We start from the raw sequence: 20,286 nt of genomic DNA, 5'->3' as shown, positions 1-20,286 counted from the left end.
CCTTCCTGCACTGCAACAAAAACGTCCGGGAAGGGCTGCGCGTGTGCTGTTTCACCAAGACAACGCACCCGCACATCGAGTTAAAGTTACGCAACAGTTTCTTCGTGATAACAACTTTGAAGTGATTCCTCATGCTCCCTACTCACCTGACCTGGCTCCTAGTGACTTTTGGCCTTTTCCAACAATGAAAGACACTCTCCGTGGACGCACATTCACCAGCCGTGCTGCTATTGCCTCAGCGATTTTCCAGTGGTCAAAACAGACTCCTAAGGAAGCCTTCGCCGCTGCCATGGAATCATGGCGTCAGCGTTGTGAAGAATGTGTACGTCTGCAGGGCGATTACGTTGAGAAGTAACGCCAGTTTCATCGATTTCGGGTGAGTAGTTAATTAGAAAAAAAATCGGAGGCCTTAGATCTTGAATGCACCTCGTATTGCAAATTGGGTATACTTAATCAACCTATACATTAAATCTCATGGCAAATACTTGGTTCCTGCATTCAAGGGTCAGTACTGTAAAATTAGCAAGATCCACATTGTGTTGCTGCATACTTAAGACTAAATATACAAAATTTCATTACTTTACAAAACTGTATTATGCTGCATCCATAGGCCAACAGCTAAATTCACACAGCTGCCCGTCCTCACATCCTACCTTTAACAGAATGCAACAGTAACAGCTACTGCAGTCCGCGCGCCGCTGCTTACAATCGATTCTGCGACTCAGGCAACATCTTTGGTTCAGTGGTGTCAAAGATACAGTGTCTTATACATGTGATAACCATTTCATGTCATATATTATAAAATCGGGCACCATGTACAAATCGACCCCTCATAGAATATTATTGTAAAATCTTACCTTAAATTAATCAACTACACATCTTAATGTGGCACGTTGGTGAGTCAACCGCCGACTGGATTGTCTGTGTTGCCAACATAAACGCGTTGTTTGGAGTGTTGCAACCTGTCACTGCTGCTGATAACAGCATGTGACGGCGACTCGCCCGGTGAGGTCCCCAGGCAGTACCACGTCAATGCACTGTGTCAACCAGAAACAGCACACATTCTGTCAGACTGCTGCAGCAAAGCGAGTGAGTAAATCTACTGACAGCCCACTCTGGGAACTCAGAAGCTGGACCCCCTGTGGCACAATGAAGAAAGAACCGCCAAAATTCGGACCTCTCGTCGTCTGCTCCACGGTCACAATACAAGTCGTGACAGATGAGCTGAACCAACCCTAGTGCTGAGAAGAGTTGAGTTGCACTTTTGGTTGTAGTTGCAGTTTGCCAATCATCTTTTTGCCTCCTACAAAACTTCCCGTAAAATCAGTAGACCGCCAGTACCATCCTGGTATAAATGATCACCGGCGTGGTCGTCTTTCTATTGGGAGGAGAGTACTGAATGTTCACACTCTCAACCCTAGACGTGAAAAGAATATCAATTCTGGTCCAGATGCAATCATTCATAGTAGCAGCCTTAAATAAATACCCTAGTGAATATCCAATGGTTCAATAAAATAATGACCCTGACTAATATTTTCTGCAGGTGACTGCATTAAAGTTAACTAATTTTTTCCTAAATACGAAATATAAAAGTTTCATGTCTCTGAGGAACTCCATAAAATGCAGATGGTATCTAACTTCCTGTGCAGGTTTTGCAAGTACTTTTAACCCTCTATTGCATGACTTTCTTTTAGGAAACCAATTTCAATGAAAAACATATCTGGGGGTAGGGTCTGACACACCAAATACTGTGTAATTGGTTAAACATAGAAATTTTTACGTAATTTAGATTTATTCAATATTTTAGGTTTGTTGGCATATGGCAACACCATATATGTGTCAACACACATCCCAGAAAACTCAAAATACTTTTATTTACATACATGTATAAATTGCCTTGGAAAGATACACAAATGTGCTTCTCCATACATTTATGAATAGTTTTAGGTGAAAAACCGTTACTTTTCGGTTTTCAAAAAAATATTTTGTCACGTTATTCAACAGCTCGATACTTCATTTCATCACTCAGTTTTAAATTTAAAAAAAACAATTTTTATTTGCAGTGAAACATAAATGCACCTTGCATTTCAAACACTTCACTCTTACAATTCCGATGCATGATGGAACTTTGTACCTTCCTTTGATATCCATAACAGGTAAATGTCCTATGCCATCTAGCTGCATACCTTTTTCAGGCAGTGCAGCTGTTGGTCCTTTCTTCTTTTTCGCCTTGTGGGCTCTCTCAGTGGAATTACTTCTAGGTCTTCCTTGCTTTCTTGCCTCACTTTTCGCCTGGAACAACAAACCTCTACCTATGGCCTTCTTGAACTCTGTTAAAGCGAGCGAGCTTTTCCAATGCGTTCCACTTGATAGTGTATCTCTTCTGTAAAGAAACCAAGCATTCACCACCATCAGGTCTATAATGTGAAAAAAAATATTCTGTGATGCCATTTTTTGGAACATATCTGGATCCTATACAATGCTAGAACTGCATCCACAAGCTCTACACCACCCACGAACTGATTATACTCTACTACTGCCCTGGGGCAAGGCGCCTTGAGTGACTTCAACTTTTTGTCAAATCTTTCTACTTCAGTCATTGGATTTGCTCCCACAAAATTGCTGAGTAATGTCACAAATTGGTTGTCATGCCATTTTATATCAGAATACTGCATATTTCCTATGGAACACTGTCTTGCATCTGTTGCACCTCTTCCAGATCTCTTTATTTTCTTGTCAGAGTCGAACACACATCTCTTTAGACGATTGGAACGTACAGTGCCTAGGCTGTAGATTCCTCTTTCCACCAGTTTCATTTGCAGATCTAACCTATAGAACCAGTTGTCAAAAATATTTTACAATTTTTGTGTTCAAGTATTACACTAGCTAGCCTTAGCAGAACATTTCCACTGGCTCGTATGTCAGGAAGATGTTCATTTTGGTCGGTTCTGCTAGTATACAGTCCAAAGTTGTATGGTAAATCATTCTTATATTGCAGCCCCATCTCTTTGTTTTTTTGTGGATTGTACTGTTTCATTGAATGACGTCCTTTGAACGCTGTTATCTGCTCGTCAAGGCTGAATTTTTCCGGCTTCGGTAGCACTTTACACTCAGAAACAGTATGGTCTTCTTTGGGCATTGTTCTCAAATTATCAGCAGAAGTATGTTACTTTTTATTTGTTCAAAGCGATTCATACGCATTCTATCAGCTACAATGGGAATTCTAGTCCCAGGATTCCAGTAATCTGTAGTAGAAGAGGGTCTAATCACAGACATAAAGAGCACTATTCCTATCCAAATTTCTAATTCTCATCTGACAGGTTTCAACACTTTAGCAGGATTGTTTTGAATGGATAGTCTGTCTGACTCCTCAACAATAATGTCCAACATTTAGCTTCCAAGAAACATGTGAAAATATTCTTTCGGACTGTATACATGAGAAGGGATGTCAAGTGTACCAGTCCATTCTGGCATAACTAGTACTTTCCGGCATTTCTTCCAACTACACGCATGTTTAGACCTTTTATCTGGTTTTTGACCACTATTTTCATCTGCCGCTACAATTTCATTTTGGTGTAACATATTATTTTCGTCTTCCTCCCCTTGTTCCTTTTCCTCTTCTTATTGTTCTCCTTCACTGTTATCATCAGTCTCAGAAACGACTATAGCCGAAGTTCCATGAGGAATATTACGTCCAGCATTTTCATCCTCTGAATCATTTGCAAATACTTCTTCACTGTTGGTGTTGCGCAATTCCGAATCGTCATCTTCTTCGGGAATATTCCTAATTGCCGCTGAATGTCTGCCACCATAGAAGCATGAAGAACTGATGCCATGTCTACAAAATAAAAGTAATAAACAGCATTGTACTGAATTCGCCCATTTTGAAAAAGGTTATGTTTACATTGGCAAGATCATAGTGTTGCCATATGGCAACAAACCGAAAATACTGAGTAATTATATATCATTCAGTTACAGAGACATCTAAACATTACCTGTGCTATCATAAAGTGTCATTTTACATACCTTAAAAATACAATTTACTTAGGAGTGATCTAAGTGGCAGAAATAATTCACATTTTCCGCTACTGTAGCGTGTGTTTACGTATAGTGGACCTCCAGCAACGACTATAGACTATCAGCAGTGTCTGCCAACATAACGACGCTAAAGACAGTCTAGCTCGCCGAAGCAACACCATCCATATACAAGCAGTTTCCTTAACATACGTGAATTTATGGTTGTGGGTTAACGCCCTTCTAAACTGCTCAGCCTGTTAAACTACAAATCGATACTCACACTGCAGTACTTTCAATTCAGTATCATCAAACTACATGTTATAACTAAGGATGTCTTTTGTAATGTAGTTTTGGTACATCGTCAGTAAATCAGTATTACATGAAATGAGCCATTAATATCCTCATTGTCACTAAATGTCGGAATTAGCATGAACTTCAAAACTAAACAGTAAAGAATCATTCCCTGGCACATATTAAGAATGTGTCAGTCAGTCATAAACACTATGTAAAGACTAATAGTATGTAATTCAATTCAGCGGCGGGGTCCGCCTGACACTCCATGGCTGCCGCGATATTGTTACCCTGCTGTCATCGCTCAGCTTCGGATCCTGTACCGTCCATATAATTTTGATCTTAAAATTTAGGACACCGTTTATAATCCGCTTTGCTTATTTTTGTGCTGTGAATATTTTATCCTAAGAGTAAGATTGGCAAAGCTTGTCATAACGTACGGTACGTCATTGATCGACGAAGATTGTAAAATATTATTGCCATTTACGTGAAGAGCAAAATCTGCTGAAATTGAGTGTCTAAGACTATCTATAATGTTTGACCTCCAATTCAAGCTCTTTTAATACACATTAGTCAATATTTAGACCGTTTTGCTTTACACATTTGTTTTCTGTAATAATCAGTTTTGATTTAACCAAGAACAGCAGTATTTCGTATACTTTTATTTTAATTTGTGTCTCTGGAAATTGTTGACAACATTTAATAACAGACCAAAACTTTATGCTCTTTTTTGGCAGAGAAAAGCCAGTTTGTATTGAAGGGGAAGGTGGATTCCACATCTGACCTGTTGGCATCTCCAGAAGAGGACGTAGAAGAGGAATTACAGGAGGTTAGTGGTTCTAGTGGTTCACGAATGCTTGAAGATGAGAAATTGACTTGTGTCTTAAATACAACCACACATATTTGTACACATTTATGTGCTCTATGGCAAATATATAGCGAGCAAGCAAAAATGTATGCCCTTAAATCCACAGGGTAAACATTAATAAAACTGACAGACTGCAGGAACGAATTCCTGAGTGGAAATGGAGGAAAAGGTCCTATCATCATGTGTCCGGAAACGCATCGTTACCATGGAAGCTGTTGCTAACGAACGAAAGTTCCTCTGATCACATCCCGTGACTGCAGCCCATAGATGACGATTATGCAGATTGCTGATCCTGGTGAAGGTTGCCTCCTCGATAAAACTGATGACAGAAATCCGATAATTGTGATGATCCAGTGCGAAAACCACCGACAAAATCCTTCTCGTAGAGGGAAATTCGCTGCTGACAATCATTGCATTCGTTGCAGGTCATAGGGATACTGGCGGTTGTCATACAGTCTACAAATAACGGTACTTTTGGTTACGCCCCGTTGATGCGCCACTTGCCTGGAGCATGTATTACGGTTCATCTCTATATCCCATAGAACCTGGTCCTCCAAATCTGTTGTGCGCACAGTCCGCCGCCTCCCTGCACTTTCGTCTGTCTGAAAGGACCCATGATCACACAAATGCCCAAAAAGGGCTTGAAATGCTGTGTGATATGGTCGGTATCTGTGAGAGTAGGTATAGGCGTGCTGCCTCTCGAACGTTTCCATCTTCTTGGCCATACACGCCATGTTGGCTTGTTCCCGATATGAATACCGGACCTATTCTGCTTCTTATAGTATGCTGCGTCTATCACACAGCCTGCAACACACAAGAAACACACGGCACGTGGTCAGATAAACTGTCATTCGTCAGCGCCATCTGCTGTGGCAACGATGCATTTCCGGACACATGTTCATAGGACTTTTTTCCCTCCATTTCCAATCTGGAATCCATCCCTGCAGTTTTTCTATTTTATTGATGTTAACCCCGTATAAATGCATGTACCCACCATACAAATAAAGGGTATGGTGAAATATAATGGTAACCCACATTAGCTATGAATGGAGATATTCAATTGGAAAAGTTTAAAAAAATATTTCATTCACAAGTTATTAATATTTTATTATTTATACAACCGGTAGTCACTATACAACATCTTAAGTAGACAAATCAGTGGAAAAAAATACAAACTTTGAGTTAATAATGTCCAAAACTCTATCTTTTCCTAGCTGTGGCGAACATATTATGTGGCATACCAGTGTTTCCCTCCAACAAACACAGGACAGCGGAAAATTCTCACACTTTGTCTGCAGAAGAATCTAGACACTCATCCTTATTTGTAGATGTCTTCATAGTTTTTATTGCTTTGTACAATTTGTTATAAATAGGTGGTATCCAGTTCAGTGCAGATATGAGGTCTTGTTTCTTCTTTGAGTCAATTGGAACTGACCCAGAATACTTTTTTTGAAGACTGGTTCCTTCTAAGATGGTAGGGCGACCTCCTTTGTGTAAACTGACTTTCTGCCAGTCTTCCCCATGAAATATATTTGATACGAACAAGATTCATGTTTCATCTGCATCGAGGAGGGGGGGTTGGGTTGTTTGGGGAAGGAGACCAGACAGCGAGGTCATCGGTCTCATCGGATTAGGGAAGGAAGTCGGCCGTGCCCTTTCAAAGGAACCATCCCGGCATTTGCCTGGAGCGATTTAGGGAAATCAAGGAAAACCTAAATCAGGATGGCCGGACGCGGGATTGAACCGTCGTCCTCCCGAATGCGAGTCCAGTGTCAAACCACTGCATCGAGGAGGAGCCGTACAGCATCTCGCATAACACCTTGTGCCCTTCTACTGAGATATCCTTATGACTAAATGTAGATCTCATGTCATCGATGCATACAAAATCTTCTGATCACATGACATGGATACAAAATGGTCGCGTTTGGCCACACTTCTTCAACATGTCCACCCAGTCTTGAGAGACATATACAAACTGCACATGTCAGCGAACATACTGCTCCACAACAGCAAAATCTCGATCGCTTGGCGACATGGAATGTCCAGGAAGTGGGAAGTAGTGCTCAATGGGGTAATATCTTCCTTCTGCTATAAGCAGCATCCAAACAAATACAATGTTCCAGTTTTCGTTTTGCCCAGAGCAATTGTCTGAAATTGCAATCAACTTATTACCTCGTATATTGTAATCTTCAAAATACTTCAGTAAGCAGCTGCCTATTTCCTCTGAATCCCTTGATGCTACCATTTCATCCCAAACAATGAAATGACCTTGTGACGAATTACAGGGACGAATGCTGAAGTTACATGTCCACAGTTTCCTCTTATAGAACATTGGACCTGTAGAGAGCTTAGGAGTGGAAAATGCCTGTTGTAGATCGAAAGATATAACATGAAAGTCTTTATCAACAACTTCCTTCTCTGTTTGCACTTTTATATTATCTTGGTATGCCTGGGCTATTCTGAGATGTTACTCCTTCTGTATATTAATTTCTCTTAATTTTTCCAGGTCGTTTTTTGCTTCCAACAGTTGAATTTCATTTGAATCACATGTTGGGCAAGTATCTGATTTTGACAGTTTGAATGAAATATTGAAATCTTGAATGAAAATGCGATGATACCAATCAAAAGATACAGGCTTCGCTTTGATATCAGGACAGTACCGATATTTATCTTTATAATGGTTGTAGCAACTTTGGATGGAATATTCCATCAACACATAGAATTTTCACCATTATCTTTTCTACTATAGTGACTTTTGTATTTTGGTATACCTTCTATATGTTTTTGACCAATTTCACGTCTTCTTCTGAGTAGGCATGTGGTCTGTTCTTGTGTTTGAGTCTTCTTTCTTCTGGTGGAATAATAGCCCCTGCTCACATTTTGGACTGTGTGTTTTCTACTCTACCTCTTTTGTGCTGTAATCCATGGATTCTCAAAACAAAATTTTACAGACATCAATGCTTATGCCATCTTTTATAAAACTGTATCGTACAGTGTTGTTACGCCTGCTAATTTCATTGCCTGTGTATTTTATTTTTATGGTTTCTAGCAGCATGGAACCAAAGAAATGAGCATTTTCTTTATCAAAGTCCCCAATGCTCCAGAATGACTTGTTTGTACTCTGTATAAGCTTCTCCCCAATCCGTTCAAACCACTTTTTAGAACATTTACAGGAAATTCCAACTAAATTTCTCGCCTGGATCACTGTACCTTCTTTTGTAGTATATTCAAGTCCACTATACCTTGGAAGTTTCTTCTGTTGTTGTTTGTTTACTGGCTTTTTTCTTTTCCTCGATGTTTTCATTGTGACATCTTTAATCCTACGGTCAGTTCTGTTGCGATCCCCCTCATTCTATTAAAAAAATATTTTTGCATGGATAGTGTAATATTAAAAAAGTGCTGTTAACCAATAAAATGGTAACCTCATCAATGGCAATATCAATAAAATGGTAACCCACAACTACGAGAAAATTTCTTTTTGTAAACATCCCATGATTTACAGAGGACAATGTAGTTGCATTAAAAGACGTGTTGACTCTATCTTCATGTCAAGATCTTTTTAAAAAGTTGAATATGGAAATAAAATAGTAGCCTAACTAGCTAGCACAAAGATAATGGTAACCAGCAAATAACAATATGTTTTGAAAACAAAACTTACTTGACTTGCAGCAGAATCTTCCATCTCCTCGTTTAAATCGAAATCTGGATCATTAATGGCATCATCGAAGCATTCAGAATCACTGGAATCACCACACAATTCACTTAAAATTACAAAAATATCACAACTTCCCTCGCTACAATCTGCTGCTACCTCCATTTTGAATTTGTGGGTTACCATTGTTTCTCACCAGTGTATGTGGGTTCCCACAAAAACAAATGAACATTGTGCTGCCATCTGTCATCAACATGATGAACTCGTTACACCACCTAGCGTAGTCCAGGTTAACCATTGTCTTACTGTACTTGGTTTGAAAAATTCAAATTTGAGGGTTACCGTTGTCTTTCCCTATACCATTCAAATAGGGGCAGGGCTCATTTCTCTACAAGCAGGTTGGTTTGAATACCAGAGCGTGCTGCCAGGCATGATCCTGTTCCATGCGGCACGCCTTTTCCTTCTTTCCACCTTTGAACTGACTTGCCCAGCCAGTTACAGGGAGACCAGCAGCTTAAGATGGACTCGGCGTTTTTCACCCTAACAAACATTGCCAGAAGTGAAGGAAGTGATAAATGAGGGATAATAATTTTGAGATTCAGCAGTGATCGAACACAAAAAGTTTACATCCACTTTCTGCCACTGTACCAATCAGACATTTTGTCTTCGTTTTTACTGTGTTGTAGGTCTTCTTCCCACTTAGAACAAACAAGTAAAATGAATGGAGTTCCATATTCGACATAATAAAGAAAAAGAAAAGAAGAAAAACAAAAGTAGATGCCATATAATAAAATTAATTTCATCTTAGGCAGACGTAAACTGTGGCTAGAGCTTATTTTTTAATTAGAATATTTGGTTCATTTTTCCCCATTCTGAGATTTCTCCTATGTAAAGGTGACACGCCATTATTGGTAATCACGTCTACTAATCCGTTACATAAAGTTTAACATGAATCTTAGTTGTAATTTGATCTTGCTTAAAATTGAACCTAGACTTTTTTTCTCTCTGTTGTTCTAACAGTTCTATATGGGCAGGTGCGTAGCGCTGTCAACCTCTAACGTAGTCTGTATGTAATACTTATTCATTATTATTGTCTATCTTTATCGTATTACATTTAAACGGTAGTGGAAGAGAGGTCAAAGTTTGTATCGCACGTGTTTCTTTAGACGTCAACTATTCGAAGAAGTCCTGAACATCCCATTTCTCTTGTTTCATGGTGTAATTGCCTAGGTTCTCTGGTATCCAAGTACGAAACCTGGAGGGGAAATAATTTCCAATCTGGTTCTAAGATGAAATTTCCTGGCAGATTAAAACTGTGTGCCCGACCGAGACTCGAACTCGGGACCTTCCCCTTTCGCAGGCAAGTGCTCTACCATCTGAGCTACCGAAGCACGACTCACGCCCGGTACTCACAGCCTTACTTCTGCCAGTATCTCGTCTCCTACCTTCCAAACTTTACAGAAGCTCTCCTGCGAACCTTGCAGAACTAGCACTCCTGAAAGAAAGGATACTGCGGAGACATGGCTTAGCCACAGCCTGGGGAAGGTTTCCAGAATGAGATTTTCACTCTGCAGCGGAGTGTGCGCTGATATGAAACTTCCTGGCAGATTAAAACTGTGTGCCCGACCGAAACTCGAACTCGGGACCTTCGCCTTTCGCGGGCAAGTGCTCTACCATCGGAGCTACCGAAGCACGGGGTGGAATACAGGAAACTCATGTTTTTAAACTGCTAGTCACTCAGTGGGGAGTCGGGGTATTGACTTTTGGCGTCATCGGGCGCGGAGCTCAGATAACGCAGTTTCGGTTGTTTTGAAGCGTTTCAGCATAGAGGGTCACCTTTTTTTCGAAACAATGGTTCAACATCTTTGCCATCGAAATTTTAATTTTGAAATTTGAGGTACTGTCTCAGATCGAAATATCGTACTCTGATGGGTTGAGGTGTTTTGATGTTGCGGCTCTGTGTTGAAGTAGAAACCACATCTCCATTAGACCGAACTACGGAAAACGGAGACACAATGAGAAGAGCAGTTGTTGGTAGTCCTAGCGAATTTGCCAGGTGACAGGTTTGATGATGGGTACTTCAGGTCGTTCGCTTCATCACATCTTACAAGATGATAGCCAATTTCACTTATCCAAACAATGATCGTAAAGCAGCTGCATGAACCAGATTTTGTGCAAAGTAAAGAATTTTGTGGCAAAATGGATATCAGTGTTTAGGGAAGGTGCAGTTGTCCTAAGAATGCTGTCAATGTACACAGATCTGTCACTGCCTTAAAGACATTATTTTCCGAAACATATTAATGTATTAATGTGTGTGGATTTCAAAAATGGCGAGATGGCCATGGGCATTCACAAAAAAAAAAAATCGTGAACATATTTAGTGTCAACGAAAGAGCTGTGTGCTAAAATGCATCACATATGTGAAGAAGAACACGAAAATGACTTAAAGAAACGCTGACCTCTTAAGATGCTTTAAAATAATTTGAAATATGTTCAGTCTTATCAAGACTTTCATTACAGTCGTAGAAGACAGTATTAACCTATACAACATGTAGACTGCGTCTGCGGAAAAAAGAGACCGTTACAAATGTTTGTATATTGCAGAATACCATTTTTTCAATGAATTCTTCTGAAAATCCATTTCCACCAGTTGTTGAATATTGCTCATCAACTAGTACCTTTCAAGGTTGGATTAATAGAAGAGACAGATAGAAGATACAACGAAGAACGGCGCGTTCCTTCACAGGATCGTTTAGTCCGCGACAGAGCATCAAGAAAATATTCTACGAACTCGACTGGTACATGGCACAAGAGAGGAGTTGCGCACCACGGAGAAGTTTATTTTAGAACTCTTGAGAGAATACGTTCCTGGAAGATTAGGGTAAATACATTTCGCGAAATGATCATGAAGGAATACCGCAGAAATTGGAGCTAATACGAAGGTTTAACGACAATAATTGTTCCCATGCGCTATTCGCCAAAGGGATAAGGAAGGGAGAAAGGATAGCGATAACAGAAGGACCCTCAGCTACACACCGTCAGTTGGCAGGACGCATTTAGATGCAGATGCGGAAACTGTAATTAAACAATAGAAGCAGTTTGAGTGAAAGCATATCGATGCAAGCCACAATGAGAAGGCTGACGACTTGGAAATAGAGGAAGTTACTAGTGGAGTATATCCTGATATTAACCTTTTACATAAAGAACATTATGTCTACCTGGCTCTATAATCGAAGTAGAGTGATAAGATCAGTGGAATATGTAACATCAATAGAGCGGTATTTTGTAGCTGCTACAATAAGTCTGTCGAAGATCTGAAACACCAATTGTTCTGTGGCGGCATTTGTACAGCTCCGATGAAAACAAATATGCTGCGTTTGAGTCCGTCGTACATCCAGTTGTCACAGAAAATTGTTTCGCTTTTCAGTAAGAACAATGTGCAACTTCTTATACAACCACTGAATTTATAATGAAAAACATGTTTACTATTTCAATTTGATTGTAACTTAATTTATAGGTATAGCACCTTAGCAGAAATTATTCTGCATTGTGTTCGTACGTATTTCATATGATCTGTGTTTTAATATTTATCAATATCTGTTGAGCATTCAAGCTGATTCGCTGGAAGATGGTTGCTCTGATGACTTACTTTTTTAAAAAAAGTAATGTGATACATGTCAAATAGAAGAACGATAGTGCAATGTGCAACGTCCAGTTGTTGTTGTTGTGGCCTTGAGTCCAGAGACTGGTTTGATGCAGCTCTCCATGCTACTCTATCCTGTGCAAGCTTCTTCTTCTCCCAGTACCTACTGCAACCTACATTCTTCTGAATCTGCTTAGTGTATTCATCTCTTGGTCTCCCTCTACGATTTTTACCGTCCACGCTGCCCTCCAATACTAAATTGGTGATCCCTTGATGCCTAAGAATATGTACAACTTTTCCTAGTCAAGTTGTTCCACAAATTTCACTTCTCCCTAATTCTATTCAGTACCTCTTCATTAGTTATGTAATGTACCCATATAATCTTCATCATTCTTCTGTAGCACCACTTTTCGAAAGCTTCTATTCTCTTATTGTCTAAACAATTTATCGTCCACGTTTCATTTCCATACATGGCTACACTCCATACAAACACTTTCAGAAACGACTTCCTGACACTTAAATCCATACAAATACTTTCAGAAACGACTTCCTGACACTTAAATCTATACTCGATGTTAACAAATTTTTCTTCTTCAGAAAAGCTTTTGTTGCCATTGCCAGTCTACACCTTATATCCTCTCTACTTCAACCATCATCAGTTATTTTGATCCCCAAATAGCAAAACTCACTCATTACTTTAAGCGTCTCATTTCCTAATCTAATTCCCTCAACATCACCCGATTTAATTCGACTACATTTCACTATCCTTGTTTTGCTTTTGTTGGTGCTCATCTTATATCCTCCTTTCAAGACACTGTCCATTGCGTTCAACTGCTCTTCCAAGTCCTTTGCTGTGTCTGACAGAATTACAATGTCATCGGCGAACCTCACAGTTTTTATTTCTTCTCCATGGATTTTAATTCGTACTCCGAATTTTTCTTTTGTTTCCTTTGTTGCTTGCTCAATATACAGATTGAATAACATCGGGGATAGGCTACAACCCCGTCTCACTCCCTTCCCAACCACTGCTTCCCTTTCATGCCCCACGACTCTTATACCTGCCATCTGGTTTCTATATAAATTGTAAATAGCCTTTCGCTCCCTTTATTTTATCCCTACCACCTTCAGAATTTGAAAGAGAGTATTCCAGTCAACATTGTTAAAAGCTTTCTCTAAGTCTACAAATGCTATAAATGTAGGTTTGCCTTTCCTTAATCTACCTTCTAAGATAAGCCGTAGGGTCAGTATCGCCTCACGTGTTCCAACATTTCTACGGAATCCAAACTGATTTCCCCCGAGGTCGGCTTCTACCAGTTTTTCCATTCGTCTGTAAGGAATTCGTGTTAGTATTTTGCAGCCGTGGCTTATTAAACTGATAGCTCGGTAATTTTCACATCTGTCAACACTTGCTTTCTTTGGAATTGGAATTATTATATTCTTCTTGAAGTCTGAGGGTATTTCGCCTGTCTCATATATCTTGCTCGCCAGATGGTAGAGTTTTGTCAGGGCTGGCTCTCCCAAGGCTATCAGAAGTTCTAATGGAATGTTGTCTACTCACGGGGCCTTGTTTCGACTTAGGTCTTTCAGTGTTCTGTCAAACTCTTCACGCAGTATCGTATCTCCCATATCATCTTCTTCTACCTCCTCTTCCATTTCCATAATATTGTCCTCAAGAACATCACCCTTGTATAGACTCTCTATATACTCCTTCCACCATTCTGGTTTCCCTTATTTGCTTAGAACCGGGGTTGCATCTGAGCTCTTGATATTCATGCAAGTGTTTCTCTTTTCTTCAAAGTTCTCTTCAATTTTCCGGTAGGCAGTGTCTATCTTACCACTAGCGATATACGCCTCTACATCCTTACATTTGTCCTCTGGCCATCCCTGCTTAGCCATTTTGCACTTCCTGTGGATCTCATTTTTGAGACGTTTGTATTCCTTTATGCCTGTTTCATTTAGTGCATTTTTGTATTTTCTCCTTTCATCAATTAAATTCACGGTCTCTTCTGTTACCTAAGGATTTCTATTAGCCCTAGTCGTTTTACCTACTTGATCCTCTGGTGCCTTCACTATTTCATCTCTCAAAGCTACCCATTCTTCTTCCATTGTATTTCTTTCCCCCATTCTTGTCAATGGTTCTCTAATGCTCTCCGTGAAATCTCTAAAACCTCTGGTTCTGTCAATTTATCGAGGTCCCATCTCCTTAAATTCCCACTTTTTTGCAGTTTCCTTAGTTTTAATCTATAGTTCATAACCAGTAGATTGTGGACAGAGTCCATATCTGCCCCTGGAAATGTCATACAATTTAAAACCTGGTTCCTAAATCTCTCTCTTACCGTTGTGTAATCTATCTGACACCCTTCAGTATCTCCAGGCTTCTTCAATGTATACAACCTTCATGTACACAACCTCATCATACATTTCATCAATCTCTTCTCATCTGCGGAGCTAGTTGGCATATAAACTTGTTCTACTGTGGTAGGCGTGGGCTTCGTATCTACCTTGGCAACAATAATGCGTTCACTATGCTGTTTGTAGTAGCTTACTTGTTTTCCTATTTTTCATTCATTATTAAACCTACTCCTGCATTACCCCCTTTTTTTTTGTATCTATAACCCTGTATTCACCTGACCAGAAGTCGTGTTCCTCCTGCCACCGAAATTCACTAATTCCCATTACATCCACCTTTAACCTATCCATTTCCCTTTTTAAATTTTCTGACCTGCCTGCCCGATTAAGGGGTCTGACAGTCCACTCTCCGGCCTGTAGAACGCCAGTAACGAAACATAATTGTAAAAGCCGACTGATCAATATCAAACGATAAAAGTGAAAGAAGGGAAATGTCAGTCAACATGCATAGGAATTAGACAATGGCAAGATCATGACCGACTGACACAAAGGTTAACGTTTGGCGATATTGCTCTGTGGCGACATACATCGCCTCTGACTGACAAAATAAACGTCGCTGCCATGTGCAGTAGAGTGACAATAATATCTGTGACTGTAGTTTGTGTCTAACCTCTGACCGATGTTGATTATGATGCAATTCTGCCCAGTAAAATAAAGTAAGTATTTATCTACCACACTCCGTGTACCGTTTATTACTTATTAACTCCTGCTGGTACCGCATTTCCTATAGTGGTGACCCACGTCTACCGTTCCACACTGCGATTTCGTACAAATCTGTCGCTCCGGTTAGGTACTTGACACTGCTGCCATTGATCTCCGCATCGCCTCACCGCGTCTAAGACGGCGCCGAGAATATTTGCAAACAGTGCCAGGATGTGATATGATCATTCCGTGCGACAATATACAAAGCAACGTTCGATCTGGACTAGAGCAGCTTCGGCGCTGTGATTTAGACAGAAACAATGTCGAATGCAGTAACGAACAATGGCGCCCTGTTTATCCTGCAACTGTTGATCGTATGCTCCTAGATTTTGCTCTGTTCTGGCTCCCACAATTACCTGGGACTTCTCAACCTTGCCAGTGACTTTAGAGTAGCAGGCCGGTGTGGCCTACCGGTTCTAGGCGCTTCAGTCTGGAACTTCGCGACCACTACGGTCGCAGGTTCGAATCCTGCCTCGGGCATGGATGTGTGTGATGTCCTTAGGTTAGTTAGGTTTAAGTAGTTCTAAGTCCTAGGGGACTGATGACCTGAGATGTTAAGTCCCATAGTGCTCAGACCCATTTGAACCCTTTTTGACTTTAGAGTGATATTCTCCAGCCACAGTACAGACACTCCTAACTGCTCCTTTCCATTGCATCAACAATGGACTTTGTCAAATAATCCTGTCGTTATCTCGCCAGTAGTGCGAGATCATGGGTTTTCCCCATTCGGCCAATGGGTTCACCTTAGGGAACGCCCAGCCCCCTCCCTTTCCCCTCCGAATGGCTCTGAGCACTACGGGACTTAACTTCTGAGGTCATCAGTCCCCTATAACTTAGAACTACTTAAACCTAACTAACCTAAGGACATGACACACATCCATGCCTGAGGCAGGATTCGAACCTGCGACCGTAGCGGTCGTGCATTTCCAGACTGTGTGCCTAGAACCGCTCGGCCACCCCGGCCGGCCTGGAAGACAGCATCTCATCTGTCTGAACAAGGGGAGGATGGTCTGCTTGGAGTTGTCTCTGAACATTCGAACAAAGAAGACATCATGTGACTCTCAGATGTCATAGAACTTTCTGTAGATGTGTTGCTCTGTCTTGTTTGAACCAGACTGTAGAGCGTCCTGTGCTCCAAGCAAAGGATGTCTGTTGACACTCTAGAATCATGGAATTTCCTGTGAATGGAAGATTCTGATTGGTCCTTTCTGAATTTACCAGAGAAACTGCTGCTGCCGGTGTGGGAGCACTATCCACCACTTTTGGAAGATTGACAAACTAAAAGAATCACAGTGCATACTATATTGCACTGACAGCTAAAGACTGCCAAAGTGGTCTATAACTCATGAAATAAATAAACTGCCACCAAAGACACTTTCTCAATTACACTGCTCTGCTGCTGTCGAGGAAAGTTTGAATTTTTCGGCGTGAAACCGATCTCCAAACAGGCTATATCACCACAAACAGTTGTACCACCTTACCATATCGATATAGTAAACACAGTTAGTATGCTGCATCGTACAAAATCATCACTTCTGCATCCTGCATGTAACTATCGACCGCCAGACACTTGTACATAAACTACGAAGACAGACAGATAAAAAAAGTATAAGCACATCAGCATATCTAGTTGCAGCACTAGATATTTCCTGCAAGGATGGTTAGTCATCAACAGCTGCCAACGGTCATGAGACTACTGTCCCTGCACACACTGGCCTGATGCACGATCAGAGTGGTCTCTGTGGATAGCAGTCATTGATGTACAAAGGCTAAACACACCGTTTCTGATCTGGCCTGCTTGCTGCTGTAGTTTCCACAACGAGTTGCTCCATCATGTGTAAACCACACACTTCTTCTTCAATGTCTTCCATACCTTCAGAATACTCTAATCTACTATATACTGATAAGGGGTGCAACCTCGTCGGCACGCGAGCCTCTGGAGGGATCTTGTGCGCTAGGGTGGGTGCCATGAGTAAGATTGGCATGCAACAGTCTTCATTGAACAGCAGCTATGGACGTGGCTCAGACTGTGAGTTCATGACATGTGGAATGTAGCGGATATAGTAAACTGCTACTCCTGGTCAGCTACAAATTAAGTCAGTGACAGTGTTGCGGGGGGGTTGGTCAAAGAGAATGCGGGGAGACCTTTCAATGTCCAGCTTTATCCTAAGAATGCGAGACTGCTCTATGATTCCAGTCGACATAAGGAAAGATGAGCAATCGTAATCGAAAATTACGCACCATGATCAGACTGCTAGAAGTATGTAGATAACCTAACTGCACTGGAGTAGTATGCTATCTGGTATATTTTAGTACATATGTTTGAGAATTAACAGTGAATGGACGAACTGCACAATAATCTATCTACATTCACAATCTGGTATTTGGTACTGACAAAGTACTGGAGGGGGGGTTGAGCGATGGTACAGAAATTGGGGGAGCATGCTGCCGTGTCATTGGTCAGCGTTGAAATTACGGAAAAACTGGTAAAGCTGCTGAAATTGATCATACTGTCAATTGTGGTGCTTATTACAGTACATTATCCCACATCAGTGATGTCTTTTTCATCCCATCCATCCACTGGTATGCTGCTGATTACCACTAAGTGACTGACTGACACCACATGTTTGAGATGGAGAGAGTCTTGGTCTATGCAAGCGACTTCGATCATGGCCCACCCACTCCAATGCACCAGTACATGTATATGTATTGGGGTAATCACATCTGATCAATGTCAACAGATAGACGGTATTAGTTTCCTGAAATATTAGAAGAGAGAGATGTGGTGATACCTTATCGAGTTCTCTACTGGGTGACACTAGCGGAGTTTTTATAGTTCATAGTTTTTCTCTGTTCGATAGTACAAAATAACGAGAATGGGGAGAATGTTTGGTTGACAGACTTGAATGAACCCTGAGAGATGCAGATCTCCTTCGGACTGCAGTATCTGTATGTAGTTTGGAAATGCACCGCAATGCAGTAGCAAAATCCTTGTCCTTCTTCCAGTTCCCATGTGATGTGGTGTCTTCCTAATTTTCCTGATCAGAAGCACCACGGTTAACCTTGTTCTGTCTTTTTTCTACTGCTTCATGATGAAGGAGAAAGCTTCGTTTGGTGCTGACCTTACACATTGTGTACAGTTGCTAGAGCAGTGACTACACGTTCTCATTTCCAATAAGTGGTCAAAACACGGTCCTGTTGCATTAACTCAGCTCACCCTAATTCTCCAGGGGTTGAAGAATGTGGTAGACACGGTGCTGTCTGACTTCTGCTCTGTTACGCCTTAAACTGGAATGATCACATGGACAAAGCTGCAGGGAGGGCAGAGCAGAGACTGAGGAACAGTTACAAGATGCAGAGGACTGTTTAACATCATATTGGAGTTTTTGGGATTTGAGGTCCGCCAGTTACGCAATCCACGCAAAACCACAATCACACTGTGATCTGTTGTAGTGGAAAACGTTTTACTACGATATTTGCGGAAAATACTTGTAATGGTTACGTATGCATCACAACATCTCAGCATGATGTAGAGAAGGGAAGTGCTTGCCACACGTAAACATGACAAGCTACCTGTAATAATTAACACAAAAGTGGTCCAGAAAATTCATGCTTACCAAATGTAAAGTATAAATAAAAACGAAAACCCACTAATGATGGCACAGTGTTGCCGAAACATGTTTGGGTACTGAGAAAAACGGTGTTTTGCATAACTGGCGGGCCTCAAATCCCAAATATTTTAACTGCAAACACGGCCAGTACAAGGAGCTGCAAATCAAAACACGGATATCATGTTGGAGGTTTGCTGTTTGGGGCCCCTAGCAGACAGGTTCTGGAAAAGCGACTCGTTTCGAGATATGAGAGTGCCACAAATATGAGAGTGCGATTGACGAATTATTTCTCATTGACACAGCTTGGAAAGCAAATATTCATGTAATTCCAGAGTGTGGAGGTTGTCGCATCTTCATCTATATTTCTCACAGTACTTTGTGTGCAAGAGTGTTTCGAGTAGTAGTTTTGTGATATACAGAATTTCGAAGCGGATTGTTTAATTAGTGTTTCATGTGGTACATGTTCTGAAGCAGCAGTATTTGCAGACTTTTGTGACATCTTCAAGATATGTATGTGACAATGTTCTTCACATTGCTTAAACACTGTATTTAATAACTACTGGAGCAGTTCGTGTTCAAGAACAGGGGATATCCATGTGCCAGTGATGAGGAGGAAGGCTAAGTTATTTCCAGCATGACATGAAGTGCTTAGCACAACACTGCGGCTGCTGCGTGTCAGGCCCTGGCTGGTGCTGCGAGCCCAGCGACTCTAGTATGGGGCAGCCCGGCAGGTGGAGCACGTATAAGAAAGTTTTTCAGATACTATACGTTTAGCGTAATCTGTGACAGTGTCATTACATGGCTCCTTTTCCTATCAGAATAAAAACAAGTTACTGCAATTGTTAAAGATCGTCTACATTTTTAAATACCAACATCAATTTCGAGATGTATTGCGATTTAAAATATAAGTAAACAATATTTTTAAACAAATTGTTTAAAAATGCCTTATGTATACTATATTAGCCTATCGACATGAGAGCCTCCTGCTCCATCAGCTTGACACAGACTGAGTGAATTTCCCACCATTTTTCCCCAGGCCATCATCTCGGGTTACATCACAGGAGGGTAGGAGGAGAGAAGGGGGCTGGGAGTT

General features: G+C 40.9%; 1 protein-coding gene across 1 annotated transcript in view; it reads left to right on the top strand.

Moving 5' to 3' along the window:
• The window catches only part of LOC124545641 (coiled-coil domain-containing protein 96-like), a 195,007-nt gene that overhangs the window by 26,766 nt on the left and 147,955 nt on the right, over positions 1 to 20,286 (top strand). The window contains exon 3 of the mRNA XM_047124587.1: positions 5,046 to 5,137. Coding sequence (XP_046980543.1) covers positions 5,046 to 5,137 — 92 coding nt within the window. The remainder of the gene's footprint in view (positions 1 to 5,045; positions 5,138 to 20,286) is intronic.

The sequence above is a fragment of the Schistocerca americana genome, chromosome 8 (assembly GCF_021461395.2).
Source record: "Schistocerca americana isolate TAMUIC-IGC-003095 chromosome 8, iqSchAmer2.1, whole genome shotgun sequence".
In the NCBI taxonomy this organism is placed as follows: Eukaryota; Metazoa; Arthropoda; class Insecta; order Orthoptera; family Acrididae; genus Schistocerca; species Schistocerca americana.
The sequence above is the reverse complement of the archived record's forward strand: the minus strand, read 5'-3'. Positions and strand labels throughout refer to the sequence as shown.